General features: G+C 42.1%; 1 protein-coding gene across 1 annotated transcript in view; it reads left to right on the forward strand.

Annotated features, from left to right (window-relative positions):
- The first annotated feature begins 669 nt into the window (after positions 1 to 669).
- Positions 670 to 19,903, forward strand: part of RARS1 (arginyl-tRNA synthetase 1) — a 28,703-nt gene continuing 9,469 nt past the window's right edge. Inside the window, exons 1-8 of the mRNA XM_073355948.2 lie at positions 670 to 788; positions 6,083 to 6,217; positions 7,179 to 7,367; positions 14,495 to 14,606; positions 15,414 to 15,514; positions 18,335 to 18,456; positions 18,744 to 18,864; positions 19,201 to 19,330. Coding sequence (XP_073212049.1) covers positions 744 to 788; positions 6,083 to 6,217; positions 7,179 to 7,367; positions 14,495 to 14,606; positions 15,414 to 15,514; positions 18,335 to 18,456; positions 18,744 to 18,864; positions 19,201 to 19,330 — 955 coding nt within the window. The 5' untranslated portion in view covers positions 670 to 743. The remainder of the gene's footprint in view (positions 789 to 6,082; positions 6,218 to 7,178; positions 7,368 to 14,494; positions 14,607 to 15,413; positions 15,515 to 18,334; positions 18,457 to 18,743; positions 18,865 to 19,200; positions 19,331 to 19,903) is intronic.

Below are 19,903 nucleotides of genomic sequence, written 5' to 3' on the forward strand. Positions count from 1 at the left end.
TGAGAAAGACAAACTCTGCAGCTACATCGAGCTCTTCTTCAGCCCCCAGGAAGAGCTCTGTGTAGCTAAAAAGCGTCTCTCTCTCACCAACAGAAGTTGGTCCAATAAAAGATATTTCCTCGCCCGCCATGCCTCTAAAATCCTGGGACTCACTTACTCTGGGCCTTTTTAAGAGTCAAACCCCACCCCAGGGAAAACAGGGAGAGCCTCTATTTCCAGACAGCTCCACACTCGGCAGGCACCCAGGCACTCTTTAGTAAAGAGGGGCAGGCTCTGGCGGAAGGACACTAACTCCTACTCTCCGCCTGCGAGGACGGTTCAGTGCTCACCGCGCAGTTGGCTACGCGCTCAGACCCTCCACCGAGCTGCCAAACCACCGCTGTGTCTGTGCGCACGTGGGTCACGGTGACATGCTGTCGGCAGCCCCGCGCGTTCACCCCCGCGGGCCTCTGGCGAAGGATGGCGGCCTCCACTCCAGCCCGGGGCTAGCCCCAGCCGCCCCCTGGCCGGCGGGGCGGGACGGGACGGGGCTCGCTCTCCTGGGAGCAGCAGCGCCGGGCCCAGCGCACTGCGGCACGCACTAAACTCAGGCCCGCCTCCCCATGCGCGAGGCGGGCCCTCCCTCGGAGTCGGACCGAGCCGTGGGGCCGCCCCTTCCCGTCTCCGTGCGGCACGTTCCTTCCGCTTCCGGCGCGTAGCTGCTTCCGCTTCCGCTTTGCCTAGCCGCCGGGGCCTCGGTGAGGATGGAGGCTCACGTGGCTCAATATTCCGCTCGGCTCCTGCAGCAGGTCAGCCCCGCCTCCCCCGGGAGAGGGACGCTCGCCCCAGGCCGGGTGGCTCCATACAGCGGGCTGCTCTGGTTCCCACCCCCCACTTCCGTCCTGGGCTGGGGGGAGGGAGCCCGCGCCGTCCGCAGCCTTTCCCCGGGGGCTGGTGAGGGACACGGGTCCTCTTGGCGCAAGGGTTCAGTGGGCGGGGGGCTCGTAGTGGGGAGTCTGCGGGGGATGCCCCATGGGGAGGCTGCTCCGCCGCCTGGGAGGGTCCAGTGGCACCGGGGGGCGGGGAGGCTGCGACCCGGGAGGGTCCAGTGGCACCGGCGGGGAGGCTGCTCTGCGGCCCGGCGCGGGGTTCTGTTGGCCCCGGGGTAGGCAGGCTGCCCTGAGGCCCGGGGGAAGGTGGCGCTGGGTCTGGAGGGGTGGCACAGGGACCTGGGACCGTGTCGCTGGATGTGGGTCTTTGGAGGTGAAGCCACACAGCGCCACGGTGACGCTTCACCACCTTGAGCCACTGTAGAAAAATCAGGAGGATCTTCCCAAACTGGGGCGGTGGCACCTTTGGGAGCATCTGCCTGTTGCTTAGATTGTAAGCACGTCGGGTGCAGGGACTGTGTCTTTGTGTCAGGCAGGGTTGAGTAGAAAACACGCTGCTGCCGGCTGGCTAGCAATCTGAGCCCTGCCAATGCCATGCTGACCGGCCAATATCCTGCCACCTCTTGTGACAATGCTGCTGTACAAGATGCCAGCCTGTAACTTCATTCCACACCAGCCTGGGATTCTGATAGTGCTCCAGGGTCTTCTCTGCACACAGTTTTTGTATCAGTATAACTATGTTGGTTAGGGTTTGCTTTTTTTAAAAAAAATTGATACAGTTATGCTGGTACAACCCCTGATGTGAATGCAGTTCTGCTGGTATAACTGCATTCATGCTAGGGGGATTGTACCACTTTAGCTATACTGGTTTAGTTAAAGCAGTACAACATTTGTGTGTAGGAAAGCCCTTAATTATTTCAGCATACGTGTCAAAATCTCTGAGAGAGAGAGAGATCTGCCATGCATTGTTGGCCATTCACAAAATACCCTGCTTCCAGGTCCACTTTGCTGTACTTTCCTTGTCTCTTCTTACAAGGGTAGCCCCCTAACTATTGTGTTACCTCAGAATTGCTGTACATGGTTTTCACCTTTAGAAGGAAAGATTAGTCACATGTAATAAATCTTGTTGGTATTCGACAAGCAAAGTGCATATAAAGCGTGATTGCTGAAGAGAGCAATAAAATGAAGGCAGGAAAAGGTCAGAGGCAAAAACATGCACAGGAAGGCAAGGAAAGAAACAAACAGATGGGATGAGGGAGGTAAATAGAAAAAAATGAAGAGGGAGACATCAAACATAAAAGCACAAAAATAAAAGAACTATGCTGCCCACCAGAGTTTAGAGAAGGGCAACTTTGGGCCAATCTCAGTGCAACTCACCATAGGTGAAGGGATCTTCAGAAACCTGACTGCAGGATCAAAGCTCAATGTGTGAAGTTAGCCTTCTCTTTCACATAATAAAAGTGTTTGTCCAATTCTTAAGTAGTATAATGACTTTGGCTTAAAAAGGTAATCTACAAAGGGGAAAAATGGGTTTGTTTTGCTACTTTGCGTTGTGCTCAGAAGGCCAACAAGTTTTAGTTTTTTTAGATTTTTTTTTCCTGCTTTGTCTCCATTAGAATTCAGAGTTTGTCTACCCTCGAAGGTGGTGGAGATGTAGTAGGATTGTGACAACACTTAACAAGAGATTTCCTGAAAGGGAAAGAGTGTTTGAAGATCTTTTTATATTTTTATATTTTGTTTGATAGTAAGATCTGCTTAACTAAACATTTGGAAGAAATTATGTCTCTGAAGGAGTCTATAGCCTGTCCCCTTCCATGGAGGTCTCAGAAAAGTCCCACCACTTACATCTGAGACCTCAAATGAGTCTTCCAATAAAACTGAGGAGGTCTGCCATTAAAACTCTTGACATCTCTGATGTAAAAAATAAATCATAAAATGTAAAACACCAACCACAGTCAGGCCTTCTTCATTGCTCATAAAGAAAATTCTGATTCAAAGTTTACTATCTGGGCTGACAGCCCAGTGTTAGATCACTGTGAAGTGGGGTCAGATGAATACCAGGTAGGTCCATGAACCTTTCCCAGTGAATGTGGAAGCCTAACTCATCAATTTCTGCACAATTTAAGCTTTCATATTAATTAAAATAAAGAAAAGTTTGTCAGAGATGGTAAGGAAGAAAGTCTTCCAAATGTGAATGGATGTTGCTTTGTCTTCCTGAGTCTGGTAGTGCCTCTGCTCATTTTGTGAAGCAATGGCAGTTTGAAATAAGAGAGACTGTGGTCAGATTGGCTGCTGATATTCAGATCCCTATGAAACTGGCCAAAGTCATGTCGCTTTCATGCACAGCTGCTTGGGAAAGCTCCGACCAGCAGCAGAGTCAGGGATTGTTACTTCTGAGGAAGAAGACCTTCCAAAAATGGAGATTGGGGGAGGGGTGAAGTAGAGGAGTTCCTCCTCTCCATAGCTGGCTTCAGAGGAATCACTGTGGGTTGGGTGAAAGAGCCAAGTGCTGATCTTTCTCTCAGGTGCAGATGACGTGTTGCCAAGAGACTTATGGGGAGGGGAGAAGAGGCAGAAAGCTCTTTCTCCTTTCAAGAGCTAGAGTGGGTGGAACTTCAGGTCTCCAGATGTCTGCTAGCCAGAGGCTGAGAGGAGTGATCAAGTCCAGAGAACACTCTGCCAGAAACTCATCATCCCGTGTGGAGGTTGGCCTCTGGAATTCATTGGCATATACACACTTTGTCTTTTCTGTCTACCTGTGATTTAGTTCTCTGGCTTGTAAGTGTCTAGTATGTTTTTCAGGCCATGATGCAGACTGACACATGACGAAAAAATCGGGATATAACTCTGATTATTCTGACAGGTTTCAGAGTAACAGCCGTGTTAGTCTGTATTCGCAAAAAGAAAAGGAGTACTTGTGGCACCTTAGAGACTAACCAATTTATTTGAGCATGAGCTTTCGTGAGCTACAGCTCAAGTGAGCTGTAGCTCACGAAAGCTCATGCTCAAATAAATTGGTTAGTCTCTAAGGTGCCACAAGTACTCCTTTTCTTTTTCTGATTATTCTGTGTGTGTCTGACTTCATCTGACACTACCTCTCCTCATTTCCTACGATATTTGCCCTCTTCCTTTGTAGTTGCTTTTGGGGCTCGTATCTGTAGAAGAGAATCTTAGGCATCAACAACTAAGTTTAAGGGCAATACTGATCTTGTTAAAAAAAGCTTTAGATTTTGCATTCACAAGTGAGAGGAAGATTTCTAGATCACAGCTGACCAAAGAGCCTTTGGAGATGGCAGCATGGCTTAATGCATTCATCACAGCTTCTCCTGAGGTGGTCATCAGGTATGACCCTCTATTGACAAGTTGTGTTTAGTCCAGGGGAAAGGTTACCTTACCATGGCAGCAGTGAGACAGATGGCGCTTTTTCCTTCCCTCTCCTGGTTTTCTTTCTCTTGGTTACACATATAATGCCATCTCCCACTCTTGCTCTTCCAAACTCTGAGATAGTATGAAAGAGAAGTCACAGATAAAAGTGAGCTGATTTGTTAAGCCTTTGCATGAGTGTACTTGTGCACCCAGGTTTGATGGTATGAATTTCAGATGGAAAATAGAGAATTGATAGTATGCTCAAATACATTTTTTAGTCTCTAAGGTGCCATAAGTACTTGTCATAAATATAAAGGGAAGGGTAAACCCCTTTGAAATCCCTCCTGGCCAGGGGAAAGCTCCTCTCGCCTGTAAAGGGTTAAGAAGCTAAAGGTAACTTCGCTGGCACCTGACCAAAATGACCAATGAGGAGACAAGATACTTTCAAAAGCTGGGAGGAGGGAGAGAAACAAAGGGTCTGGGTCTGTCTGAATGCTGCTCTTGCCAAGGACAGAACAGGAATGGAGTCTTAGAACTTTTAGTAAGTAATCTAGCTAGGTATGTGTTAGATTATGATTTCTTTAAATGGCTGAGAAAAGAATTGTGCTGAATAGAATAACTATTTCTGTCTGTGTATCTTTTTTGTAACTTAAGGTTTTGCCTAGAGGGGTTCTCTATGTTTTTGAATCTAATTACCCTGTAAGATATCTACCATCCTGATTTTACAGGGGGGATTTCTTTATTTCTATTTACTTCTATTTTTTATTAAAAGTCTTCTTGTAAAACACTGAATGCTTTTTCATTGTTCTCAGATCCAAGGGTTTGGGTCTGTGGTCACCTATGCAAATTGGTGAGGCTTTTTATCCAACATTTCCCAGGAAAGGGGGGGTGCAAGTGTTGGGAGGATTGTCCATTGTTCTTAAGATCCAAGGGTCTGGGTCTGTAGTCACCTAGGCAAATTGGTGAGGCTTTTTACCAAACCTTGACCAGGAAGTGGGGTGCAAGGTTTTGGGAAGTATTCTGGGGGGAAGGACGCGTCCAAACAGCTCTTCCCCAGTAACCAGTATTAGTTTGGTGGTGGTAGTGGCCAGTCCAAGGATAACGGGTGTAATATTTTGTACCTTGGGGAAGTTTTGACCTAAGCTGGTAAAGATAAGCTTAGGAGGTTTTTCATGCAGGTCCCCACATCTGTACCCTAGAGTTCAGAGTGGGGGAGGAACCTTGACAGTATCTGTGTGCTTTTTTTTTTCTTTCAAAAAGAAAGGAGTGGGTGGGCGGGGCTATAACTTTGGAGCTACTTAGCTTTAGCTGTAGCCCTCCCAGCTCTCAGTTGACAGAGGAGAATGGCTTACTGCACTGAATATAGCCTTATTGTTCAGACTTTACTTAAAGGGCTATTTTTCCTTTGTACAGGAGTGGTTTTGTAAGGTACTTTTTTCATCTACAAAAATATTAGACCTTTTAAAAAAAAAAATGATGAGCTGACCCTGCAGATGCTTTCCCCTTTGAGGAGTCCTATTAAAGCCCCAGTACTGTCTTTGAAGCTAATAGGACTACTCATGCGAGCACAGTTGCTCTCATGTTTAAGTGTGTGGGAGATCAAGACCTATAATTACTATGAATTTTCATTATCAACATGACAGACTCAGTGTCGGAGTCTGTCAAAAGAAACGTGTGCTAATAGTTGCTAATTACTCTTTTGTAGCAGTGTTCGGCTTTGTTAGTGGTTTCCTTTTGGGCTATGTCTTAAAGAAATGAGCTAACAATCAAAGTTCTGTTGCAATCTACTCCAAGAGTTACCTCAGATGCAAACATAGCAGCTGACATTATTTTATTTTATTTACCAGGAAAAAGAGATCAAGATCTTGGCTGCAGAGATTGATCGACTGAAGAACTTTGGCTCCTTGGAAGTATCTCCAAGTTTGGAAGGATTGCGAGACGAAAACGCAAAGCTTAAGTACCGGCTAAACATTCTTCAAAAGGTGAGGGAGGAAAAATAGAGTACATATTGGTAAATGCTTTCCTTCACATCAGGCTAAGAGATTTTATTTTGTTATAGCTAATGCTAGGTAACAACTTGTTCACCCTGCACTCTGGTGCCACAGTTGTAAATGGTATATTATAGAGCTCTGTTCTTTCACAATTCTTTGGACAGTGTGGCTTTTTGATAACGTTTTGGTATAATTGCCTGTAGTCAGTTAAGCATGCCCTATAATCTCTTCTGCATTCTTGGAGTAGGGCACTCCTGTTAGAGTTGAGACCCTACTGAGGTCACCTAATGGCCACATACATAAAAGTATGAAAAGGTTTGCTATACCTGAATCAGTGAAAGTATTAACACTGTTAATTTCAAAGGGTAGGGTTCTGTCCTAAAAATCTGGGAATGAAGGTTAAAGTGAGAATGGTAGGAGAAACTATTTAATCTAGAAAGTAGTAAAAACAGGGAATAAGGTGTTGCTGTGTAAAAGCAACAAAGATAATTGGCATATTTCAGAAGAGATATTTATTTAATAAATATGTATATAGGGTGAAACTAACGCCAAAGCAGAGGGATCCAGGCAAGTTCCTATGCATCACATGAACCACCCATAATGCATACAGTATGAAAAGGCCCAGTCTTTTCCCAATTGACTTCAGTGGGAACAGAGGCAGTATTAAGTCTGACCATTGTCAGTAAGAAGTTCCTGAAATAAAATTTGTAGCGCTTGCTTGAGAATGTTTAACTGTAGGGTACATCCAAAGACTATGTACTGTGGAAACTGAAAGCCAGGTTCTTTGGTGGTGATGCTTTTATCACATGACGTTTTCCGTAGTTTGAATTTCAGTAATATCTAGAGGCCCCAGCCTGATCTGCTCGGGTTTTCCGGGCAGCTTTAGAGTGAGAGTGAAGTAACTTCTTCTAGAATACTGTAACCTTAGTGTTTTGACATTGTTTTTTTTCAGAGTCTTCAAGAGGAGAGAAATAAGTCCGTGAAAAGCATGATTAATATCAACAGCCGCATTCAGGAGATCTTCAGAGATGCCATCAAGGCTGCATATCCGGATTTAGAAAACCCCCCACTAGCAGTCACGCCAAGTCAGCAGCCCAAATTTGGGGATTACCAGTGTAACAGTGCTATGAGCATAACAAAGGTAACTCTATTTAAAAACAATTCTTGGTGCATGGAACTTCTGTGGGGTATGAAGCTCTCTAATGATATATCCAAAGCAATATCAGGTTCTATATTAGACACGTTTTAGAGTCTGATCCTGCAGTCTTCACTTATGTGATGACATTGAGCTTGGGGAATTTTGGGTGCAATAGGAACAGGCCCTTAGACTTCTGTTCTGATGATTAGTGCAAGAATAAAAGGATTCTGAAGACCATCAAGGCTAGCTTAACTACCTCTGAAGTCTAGGTTTTTGTAGCTAGGTAAGGGGCAGTGTTCGTGCATTCAAGGGGTATGTGTTGCTCTTTTAACATTTCAAGTACTTTTCAATTGCAAGTTAAAGAGGCTTGAACCTCTGGCTTAATTATTTTATTGCCATAAATGCTTTACACTTGTTCCCATAAAATAATCCACTATTTCTCCTCACCCTAAACACACACTTACTATAATGTTGTACAATGACTTCTAGTTGTATTAATCAGACAACAGTAGAACCATAGCCAGACAACAGCAGAACCTAGGGTGGCCAGACAGCAAGTCTGAAAAATCGGGACAGGGGATCGGGAGGGTAATAGGAGCCAATATAAGAAAAAGACCCAAAAATCGGGACTGTCCCTATAAAATTGGGACATCTGGTCACCCTAGCAGAACCCCATTTATCTGACCCTCCCTTTACTGCAGGGGTCCGCAGCGCAGTGCCCACGTGTGCAGTGGTGCCCGCCGGGACAGTTGTGTGCGCCCGCAGGACGCCGCGCCACCAAAATGCTGCCGCCGAGTGTGGCCGCCAGAGAACCACCTGCCGAAATGCTGCTGAGAAGCGTTGCCGTTTCTCGGCGGCATTTCGGCAGTGAGGCTTCTTTCCGTTGCCGCTTCTCGGCGGTGTGTTTGGTGCCCGCTGCGGTCTTTTGGGAATAGGAATGTGCTATTGCCACAGAAAGGTTGGGGACCAATGCTTTACTGGTTTTCCACAGTTACAGAACAACCAGGACTGCAGGGCCAGAAGCAGGCGATCTATCCTGTGGCCACTAGATGGCACTGTAGCATCCCTTTTTCTCATTCTCCAGTTTCTCCAGAGTTTTGATCATTGTCCCAATTAGACCAGATAAACAGGATTCTGCTATAACTGGGCAATGTGGTCTCATGCACAAATGCAGTACTTTTAGCACCTTATTTAATGAATGTAACATAAGTCAATGATGTCAGGCTTAGTATGCCCCAAAATTATGCATTGCCTGAGCTGCACACCACCAACGAAAGATAACATGCAGCAAAACGTACTATATAGTTTGCTGTTGTGTGCTCTGCAAACTACCTGTGAGAAAACAGTAATATTAACCATTGTTCAGCAAAGTTATTCCAAGAAAGTTGAGGGTGGGCGATGAAAAAAGAGGAAAAAAAAACTGCAGGAAGGGAGAGTCAGTAATGCTTTATGAGAGATGTAGGATAATAAAGGAGAGAAGGATGTCAAGTAATAATGCATGGCGTGGAGTTGTTTTAGAGTATGTCTTCATTGCAAAGTTAACCCAAATGATGGGCACGAGGGTCAGCCAACTCGGTTGTGAGCAGCCACACTGCAGAGCCACTCTTGAGTTACTCCATCCTTGCTGGGGCTGTACTACCCAGCTGTGTCACTAGGACTTCTGGGGTATGTCTCAAAGTTCTTTATGCTGCAGTAGATTAAGGCTCTTTGATTCTTTCCCAGTGAATTGTGGAAGAACTCATCCTTCTGGGCACATGGGGGGAATTGTGGGAAGATGTTGGAGGACAATGAGTGGCTCAGCCTTCCTGCTCACTGCAAAATGTGCAAATTACCAGCCCAAGTGAGAGCAGTACTTGGGCTTTAGTCTATACACCCAGACAAGCCAGCTAGTCCAGGTAGAAAGCACCACCAAATTCAGATCAGAGGTTATTGTTTGTGGACAGAAGCTGGGCTAAGAACAAAACCTGAGTAAGAGCCTGGTTAGCTCTTTAGTGAAGCTGCAGCCAAATTTGTAGGTTCTGGGTGAGCCCTAGAAATGTTCCTTGTTTTTTAAATGAGAGAGTGAATAAATCCGGATTGCTGCCTCTTAAGAGTGTGTTTGATTACTGCAGCAACCATACAGATTTTCTGGGGGTTCACATAGCATATGCAAATCAACACTTTAGATATGCTAGTGAGGCCTGGAAAGCCAGTTTTGAGCAGCATAAAAACAGGATATATTTAGACCTCTGGTGCACATGATGAGCAAAGATAATATTTGAAACTAGCTAGTTATATATATTGCAGTTGTTGTTTTTTTTCCCCATTTCCCAAGAGGAGGAATGTCTGGATTCTATAATTTCTGGAGAACACATTTTTAAGATCAGTCTGATTTTTAAAAGCTATTGCAGATCTGAGCAAAAAGGAAGCAGTTCTGATAAAATCAAATGAGATCAGCAATGTCTCATAAAAAGAAAAGAAAAATGGAATCAAGTCTTTTGTCCAAAGAATCAAGAAAACTGACTTCTCTCATAAATATCAGCTTGTCACAAAAGCTCTGGAGAATCTGAGAGCATTTCAAGTTCCTACTCCATATCACTGCAGTGCTGGAGCTGTTTTTTTAAAAATGGTCAGAACTATCCTATCCTAGCCAAAACTATCAATTTTTCATTGACTTTGGTCTCAGAGTGGCTGACCTGTTTTGACCAAACTTTCTCCTCAGGCAGACATCAATCATGGAAAATTTCAGCCTCAAAACTTAATTTGTCGACGTTGTAGGCTACTGATATCTCGGGATTATAATGGAAATTGTTTGGCAACTTTAATAACAGGCATTGCTGTTGAGTGTGTGTGTGCGTGTGTGTGTGTAAATTCTTTGACACCTGGTTAAAATATTCTTAGGGTTCCTTGATGGTTTTAGTGTTGCCCTTTTCAGAGTGTACTTTGGCTACTGGGGAGCAAAATAAAAGAGGAAGCAAATGAAGAGTCGGAAGGGGTTGGGTTATAATGAGGAAGCAAAATTAGGCTCTGGGGAAAAATGAGTAACTTAGGTACATTGTGAACTAACAGAAAGTGAATTTCAGTATAGCTGTGAAACTATCCAAACTTCCAATGTATTCATGTCTTTGTCGCTTTATAAACGTACGTCTTCCACACTATAATTCTCAACATAAGTAGCTTTCCTGTTTTATGAGTTTTTTCATTAATAAGGGTTTATTAATTTATTAAACATATATCTCTTTATTTCAGAGCCCTTGTTGTAGTAAGCAAAATGCTTGTCTCCCCATGGCATACCTACAGGGGTTGTTATATACAGCTGCTATGCAAACTGCCTGTCTCATGGGGTTTCACTCCTGGGCAGCACTGGTACGTGCCAGACAGCAGCCTCTTGGTTTGAACTGCCAATGCAGAAACAGCCCTCACAAATGTGTGTTGTCTTCCTTAGATCTCATTAGCATATTATGACAGCCTCAGCCGAAAGATCTGCCTGTCTCTTAGCGTAACAGGTCCTTGGGTGACTGCACAGATACAAACTTTCAGAGTATTGTCTTTTTTTAAATATCTCTTGACCGCCACTTTACCCCAATTAAGTCATTGTTAGGATTCTCATACAGTACTGTCTACTTTGTTTTCATTACTTGATGCCCAAATGCGTACTTGCATTTGAGGGTCATTTATATAGTTTCTCAAGTCCCAGACTGTCAGAGGAACTGATGCCTTAAGGCTAGCTGTATTGGACTTTGATACAGGCTTCGTTCTTTCCTTACACATGGCTCTAGAACTCTCTGTTGTTCATACAGGACTAACAGTGTGCTGGGCACTATGGAACTAGTGCTGGGCACTATGGAATTGTAAAGGCCATGTGGCCTTTCTTCCCCCACCCCCAGGAGCATGATTCCAACTCCAGTTAAGCTCCCTTGTTATAACGTGCACCTTGCAGTTCTTGGGAGTCACATGACCTAGCATTCAAAAGAGACCGAAATCTGTACACTGCTGCTGTGTGGTAGCAGGAATGATTCTGACCCCTGGGCAGCACTGATACATGCCAGCCAACAGCCTCTCCGTTTGACCTGCCAATGCGGAAACAGCCATCACAAATGTGTTTTGTCTTATTGGGAGCTAATTAGTATATTGTAACTGGGGTTCAGCCAAAAGCACTGCTAGCGAAACAGATATGTGGGTTATTGCCTTCATAAAGACTTGGATACCATCACCTGTAATTGTTGGCTCAACATTTATTTCCCCTGTTTTGGCAGCTTTTCCCTTGTTGAGCGGTTGATTAAAGTTATTGCTGCTGAAAAGAGAGGATTTTTTCCTTGCCTATTCTCAAGCTTTACTCGGGCTATGTTGTGTTGATGGTAGGATCAAATGAATCATATAGTGCCGCATTATATCTGAAACTGAAACTTGTTAAGCTGTAACATTTCATGGTGGACTGGATGGTAACAGTATAAACATCCAAGAGTCTGGAATCCAAATCACTGAGAAAATAATAGAGCCTGTGGCCTTGGTGTGAAATGGTGCTTACCTCACAAGGTGATAGATGTTTGAAAACACCACAGAATGACAGAAGAAAATCAAATTCCATGAAACACACTTTTATGTCAGATTTCATGCAGCGTGAATGCATAGTTTGTTCAGTGAATTGATTTATCTCACAGAATTTCAGGTCCTCAATGCAATTTTAAATATCAGGGCCCTCTTAAAGGGTAACTTGTAAGATTCAAAGAGTCAGGGGACTTGGGAACTTGTGTTCTTCCTCTGCCCCACCCTGTATTAAGTTTAATGGAAGGAAATGCTATTTTACAACAAATTTGCTAAGCTCATGGATATTTAATTGCACTGTTCTCCTTATAGTAGTCCTAATGCAAGGCAACAGATCTGCCTGATTGTGATTCACATATCAGAACGTCATTTGCAATACTTAATGGCAGCCCAGCTCAGTCTTATGTAGTTATTTCTCTGAAGTAATAGTTTTAAAGATACACTGTCAGATTAAAAATCATAATAAAAATCAATACATTTCCTTCACTTTGGTAAAAATAACACGTTTGATTATAAAAACTAAACATTTTAAAATTCTGATTTGCCCATCCCTGTTTATATTGAAGAGTTATTTTTCATATGATTCTTCTCACTTTTGTTTTTTTCCTAGTCAGTGTCACATTTTAGCTCTCAGACACTTGCACACTGTTAGCACACTGTTGTAATGTGTGAATTAAAAATTGGGCAGGGGAATGTTTGTTTTAAAATCTGATCTTCGTTACATTTTGTAAAGTAAATTTTGAAGATTTGTATGAAGTTTTGGCGCTCTACAGAGGACTGATATGCCCAGTTTTTGGACAACAAGGGAAAATTGTATGGGACAGTGTGGACAGTGCTTACTTTTTAAAAATTTGCTTTCAAAACTGGGCATCCAGCTGGTGGGATTTTCAGAGTCACTGCTGTATGATGCTGTACACACCAGCCATGGCTGCCCTCCCTGTTTCTAAATATCACTCCAGCCAAAGTCACTCAAAACACTTTAGGTCCCTTTTGTTTTCACCCAGGGCCTGCTAGGGCAGTACAGTGACCTCACGTGCACTTGAATGGATAGAAAATCCCCCAAAATGGATTTGGCCATGATGTGGGGGAATTAGTCACTGATATTTTTAAAAGTGATATTAAAGCTGCTTTTCCCTTTCTGTGCTTGCAGGAGTGATGGGAGAAGCAGAAAAGGGCAATTCTACACACACTCATCAACTTTTTAAATGCTTGGGCAGGTGCAAATAGCCAACTGAGCCCCTCATCAGATGCTGGGTACTATGGGGATTTTCAGATCTGGTTTTGGCTGACCCCAGGGTTGTAACTAAATTAGAAAAGAAGGTGCTTTTTTTTTGTTTGTTTTAAATTCAGTTAGTGAACATGATTTGAAACAGCATTCCGCGCCTAGTGTAGGCACAGTTCAAACCACACTAGCTGGTTGTGGTGTAACCTGCAAGGAGCTTAGGTTACAGCCAAGACCAGCTAGCATGATGTGAAAGGTTTTCACTAGGTGCTGAGTGGTGCTTCAGATTAGGTTGGCTAACTCGATTGAAACAAAAACCTAGCTTAGAAAAGGCCCAGATTGCCAGAGTGCTTAATCGGGGCGACCTGAGAACAAAAATGTATAATCCTCAATTTTGTTTTCAACTGATTGACAAGGTGGATGGCTTTAGGTGTTTTGGACAACGTTTTACTATTCCAGACATCAGTTTTACATTTGTCACCTACACATAGGCTACCAGAATGGCCCTTTTGCAAGGTTTCATTGGTCATTTTTGCCTCAGTGGCATCTCTGTCAGCTGCTCTGTGTACAGTGAGAGGACAAGATCAGAAACAAGAATAATCAAAGCCAAACTCAACAACTGTCGCCTCCAGCACTGATTCAGTTTCAACAGCTTTCTTGGTATGGACATATAAGAATGGAAGATCAGTGAATTCCAAAGTGTGCGTGCCAGTGATCATATGGATGCCAAAAGTTTTGATGGCACAACGAGATTGCCAGTGATAGACATAAAGTAGTCTGATTGTATATTCAGTTTAAGCACCTTGCCAGAGATCAATCCGAGTGGCTCTTGATTTGCAAGAAGGCCACGTTTCTTTGAGATTTGCCATGATGATGATTAGTGCTTAGTGGGATTTTCAAAAGCAACCATGCAGATTTTCTGGGGGTTCACATAGCATATGCAAATCAACACTTTAGATATACTAGTGAGGCCTGGAAACCCAGTTTCGAGCAGTGTAAAAGCAGGATATATTTAGACCTCTGTTGCACATGATGAGCAAAGACAATATTTGAACTAGCTAGTTATATATATTGCAGTTATATTTTTCTTTGCACTTTTCTGTTATAAACTGTAGTATCATCAGGACATCTTAAGGTGGTACCAAATTCCTCATGTTTTAGGACCAGATCTTGTCAGGGCTTTGTGTGTAGCACTCCTATTAACTCCCATGGGAATGCCATGTGTGACATACTTACAGAACTAAGTTCTTAATATTCCACAGACTTTATTAGAAGAGAGGAATTTAGTGGGTCTTGTCAGTGTAGTATCAACTCAGGTTATATTTTATTTCCCATCAGATTCCCCCAGGATTAGACTGTACTGAATCCTCTCGTTACATTTCAGATGCTTTCCAAAATCAACGAACAGAAAGTGAGCCCAAGAGAAATTGCTGATAACATTTCCAGAAACATTCCTGACAACGAATACATTGAGAAGGTTGAAATCGCTGGTCCTGGTATGGTCACTCTATTGTTGTACCTTCCCAACATTTAAATTTGATGTTGCAGCTATTCTACCAAGTGGCAATAAAGGAGACAAAATCTAGTTTGATTATTTTTTAGCTTTATAAATAGAATTAAAATATGAATTACATTCAGTTTTGCCTGATTAATTTAGCAGCAGAAAATCTGCTTAATAGCACTTGCATTAGAATCAGTGGGTGAATTTTCTTCCTGCAGCTCAGTAAAATCAAAGCAGTGCCCATATGTGAATCTGCGAGTCTGAATTTTTCTAATTGTGACACTGTGGTTTTAAATATATGGTAATTGGTGGCACATGTACATAGCACATAGCCTCATGTGCGTAAGTGCCTTCAGGATAACTCACTGGAACAGCTTTGTGTAATGTCACTTACGTATATAAGTGTTTGCAAAATGTGTTTGCAAAACACCCCAAGATACACTTTTTGTCAAATATTTCACTCTTGGGTTCACTCTTGATTACAAAAACCCCAAAGCAGGTTATGTACTTAGCAGATCTTGTAGCATTTGATAAGTATAGTTTAGACATCTTTGCTTAATAGCAATTTGTTTGTGGAAAACAGTCTCTCATAACCTGGTAAATTAACTATCATTTTTTCAGAGAGTGATCATGTGTTTTTTCCTGTTATAGAAACAAAAAGTTTATTAAGATGTTCTGAAGTTAGTTTTAAATACTGTGTTTTCCTTGTATCTAGGGAATTGTGAACTTTGGTACGAAACACAATTAAATGGCTTTCAAGGATACTTTTATAGCACCAACAACCATTGTTTTTTCTCTAAAGGTTTTATTAACGTCCACTTGAGAAAGGATTTTGTGTCCAAACAACTGAGCAGTTTACTGGTGAATGGAGTTCAACCACCGGCTATTGAAATCAGGAAAAAGGTGTGCTAGTAAACTTTCATTAAAGTTTCAGTACTGCTTTCAGTGCAACAGCAAGTGCTGCTGAATGGTTCTGACTCTGATTTTGCTTAGTAAGCATGTACTTTCTTACTGAGCTTATAATGAAGCTTTTAACAAACATTCCAACTACAAATACACAAGTTATTACTATTTTAATAGTGGGCACTTCAGGGTTGCAGCTGTTATGGCAGAGGGGGAGACTAGGACTGACTTGGCAAGGAGACGTGGACGAAAAGCCTGAGGAGTGGAGACTGGGTTGTTAAGGGGAATGGGACATGGGAACATGGGTGGGAAAGAGACAGAAGAGGGACAGGTGGGAGGGAGAAGAAGGGGTCAAGCTTGGGAGGAAAGGACAGAAGAACCTGTGCCCACTCGAGTACTCTCCCTTCAGAGCCTGGAATGAAGCCTGTGATTCCTGAATCTCCCTATTCCTTTTTTGTCAGCAAATATCTGTGCAGATCGTGGGCAAAGTGTATGTCTCATCCCCTTCTCATGCGGTCCACATAGAGGACGACAGCATACTATCGCTGTCAGTTACTCAGGTCAAGTGGCAGCAAATTATCACACACAATATAAAATGTACAGTATTCACTTTATATTATTTTTTATTACAAATATTTGCACTGTAAAAATGATAAAAGAAATCATATTTTTCAATTCACCTCATACAAATACTGTAGTGCAATCTCTTTATCATGAAAGTGCAACTTACAAATGTCGTGGGTTTTTTTGTTACATAACTTCACTCAAAAACAAAACAGTGTAAAACTTTAAAAATGTAAAACTTTAGAGCCTACAAGTGCACTCAGTTCTACTTGTTCAGCCAATCGCTAAGACAAACAAGTTTGTTTACATTTACAGGAGATGCTGCCCACTTCTTAATTACCATGTAACCTGAAAGTGAGAACAGGCATTCGCATGGCACTGTTGTAGCTGTTGTCGCAAGATATTTACGTGCCAGATGCGCTAAAGATTCATATGCCCTTCATGCTTCGGCCATTGTTCCAGAGGACATGCTTCCATGCCGATGACACTCGTTAAAAAAAATGCGTTAATTAAATTTGTGACTGAACTCCTTGGGGGAGAATTGTATGTCTCCTGTTCTGTTTTACCCACGTTCTGCCATATTTTTCATGTTATAGCAGTCTAAGATGATGATCCAGCACATGTTCATTTTAAGAACACTTTTACTGCAGATTTGACAAAATGCAAAGATACGAATGTGAAATTTCTAAAGATAGCTACAGCACTTGACCCAAGATTTAAGAATCTGAAGTGCTTTCCAAAATCTGAGAGGGATGAGATGTGGAGCATGCTTTCAGAAGTCTTAAAAGAGTAACACACTGATGCGGAAACTACAGAACCCAAACCACAAAAAAGAAAACCAACCTTCTGCTGGTGGCATCTGACTCAGATGATGAAAATGTACATGCGTCAGTCCACACTTCTTTGGATCGTTATTGAGCAGAACCCGTCATGAGCATGAATACATGTCCTCTGTAATGGTGGTTGAAGCATTGAGGGACATATGAATCTTTAGCGCATCTGGCACGTAAGTATCTTGCAACGCCAGCTACAATGCCTGTTCGCGCTCTCAGGTGACATTGTAATTAAGAAGTGAGCAGCATTATCACCCATAAATGTAAACAAACTTGTTTGTCTTAGTGATTGGCTGAACAAGAAGTCAGACTGAGTAGATTTGTAGGCCCTAAAGTTTTACATTGTATTGTTTTTTGAATGCGGGTTTTTTTGTACATAATTCTACATTTGTAAGTTCAACTTTCATGATAGAGATTGCACTACAGTACTTGTATTAGATGAATTGAAAAATACTATTTCTTTTGTTTTATAGTGCAAATATTTGTAATCAAAAATAAATATAAAGTGAGCATTCTACACTTTGTGTTCTGTGTTGTAATTGTAATCAATATATTTGAAAGTGTAGAAAACATCCAAAAATATTTAAATAAATGGTATTCTATTATTAACTGCGTGATTAATCACAGTTAATTTTTTTACTCGCTTGACAGCCCCAGTCATTATGTAATTGAAATTTGTATCATATGTAAATGCACATGGAGTCTGACCTCAAATCTGGCATTTCCTGATTTCTGAGTGCTTGACTTCGCAACATTAATAATTTTCTTTTAACATAGTTTTTTGTATGCTATATATATATATATATATATATATAAAATCTCTGTACATCCGTCTTGTTTGTTCAATGATCGTCCTTTACATAGCTTTGTGTAAGTTTCTTGGGGGTACAGAGGTCTGTGCCAATGGATCTGATTTTCAGGATTCAGCCTAAAAAGGGTGTTTTTGCTCTGAATTGTTTGCTGGAGTTTGGAGCTAAAAGCCACATTTAGAGTTTGATGTGCCAGCTCATTGGGTGGCTATTCTACTTTTTAAAACCTATCCTATGCTGTGTAAAAGAGGAACATTTATTTTTAATTATTAAGGATTTGTTTGTAGCGTGTAAGTAGGGATACAGGTAATTTTCACAGCCAAATATTTGTTGCAGCCAGAAGAGTTCTAGACATTTAGAGCCTGACTTTCAAACCATCACCAAACTATAAAATGACTACAGTTATACACATACAGGAAATTTGAGCTTGCCCAAATGGCCAGTTGTAATTGACCATTTGCCACATGCAAATACATCACTTGTGTATGCAGTCATGGTGACTGCACGTATCCATAAGGCATGTATCCACAACTTTGCAAATTTTGCCCTGAGAGCAGGACATTGTACAGTGCGTCATTTAATAATGTTTCTGTTCATTTGTTGCCCTGTCGAAGGTGGTGGTTGACTTCTCTTCCCCTAACATTGCCAAAGAGATGCATGTTGGTCACCTGCGGTCGACTGTTATTGGAGACAGCATGTGCCGTCTGTTTGAGTTTGTGGGCTATGATGTTCTGAGGTGAGCACTGTTGGACTTGGCAGACAAGTTTGTTTATCTCGATTTGTACAAGTGCACCAGTGATGCCTGTCCGTCTGTTCTAGCCACCCTTAGTATAACTTAAAAATACATCATAACTAATACCCCAAGTGTAGCAGCACAATTCGGCATTACCCCCCAACCCCCAGCAAGCCATGTGACTGAAAAGCTCTAATCACCCTTCCCCCGCCAACAATCTTCAGCCTGTTTTAGTTCTGATTTCTCATATGATACATAATTTTGTTTTGCACTTTCTAATTGTTGGCCAGATTAAACCATTTAGGAGATTGGGGCACCCAGTTTGGAATGCTCATTGCTCACCTCCAAGATAAATTTCCGGATTTCCTGACTGTTTCACCCCCCATTGGGGATCTCCAAGCTTTTTACAAGGTATTTTAGCTAATATGTCCACTTGTTCTCCTCTTACTTTTAAATGAAGCAATAATTCAGAACTGTTGTGAATGATCAGTATAACATTGTTGAAACAAAATGAATTTTAACTGGGTTTGTTAAAGAAGTAAAGAATTGCTTATTTTAGTTTATGAAATACAGGTATCCGGTCTCAGGAATTGTATACTGGTTTAGTAAAAGTAATTTTTTACCCTACCCATTAAGCCACACTGCTTCCCTTCCACCAAATAAAAAATTGCTTTAAAGCAGAATGTCAGAAATACTGTTTTGCATAGGAGAGAAAAGACTTTTTCTTACATATAGTTTTTAACCTAGGAATCCAAGCGGAGATTTGACACAGAGGAAGAATTTAAGAAGCGAGCCTACCAGTGTGTGGTCCTACTACAGAGCAAAAATCCAGACTTCATTAAAGCATGGAAACTGATCTGCGATGTATCTCGGAAAGGTAACAGTTAGAATTAGTGTCTATTTCTTTAATCCAGTGTTTGTTTTAAGTAGAAAAGGAGTACTTGTGGCACCTTAGAGACTAACCAATTTATTTGAGCATGAGCTTTCGTGAGCTACAGCTCACTTCATCGAATGCATGCCATGCATCCGATGAAGTGAGCTGTAGCTCACGAAAGCTCATGGTCAAATAAATTGGTTAGTCTCTAAGGTGCCACAAGTACTCCTTTTCTTTTTGCAAAGACAGACTAACACGGCTGTTACTCTGAAACCTGTTTTAAGTAGATCATTTTATGTTGATCTGAGACACAAGTTATTCTTTGGAAATCGATAAAATTCGTTGGGATAAAAAGGAGCAATATGGCTGAGGAAGGTTTGCTCCATAGAACTCCACCATACATATCAGAACATCAGAGCAGGATGCAGAATTCACTTAAAATGAATACAACCACACTTGAAAACCCCAGGATCCTCAGATTTTTCCCAAACAGCATTATGGGTGTTGCCCTTAATACTATCTGGAAGAGTGGTTTTGAAGAGTTAGCAACAATGACATTAGTACCAATGTAGAGTA

The sequence above is a fragment of the Lepidochelys kempii genome, chromosome 8 (assembly GCF_965140285.1).
Source record: "Lepidochelys kempii isolate rLepKem1 chromosome 8, rLepKem1.hap1, whole genome shotgun sequence".
NCBI classification, from domain to species: Eukaryota; Metazoa; Chordata; order Testudines; family Cheloniidae; genus Lepidochelys; species Lepidochelys kempii.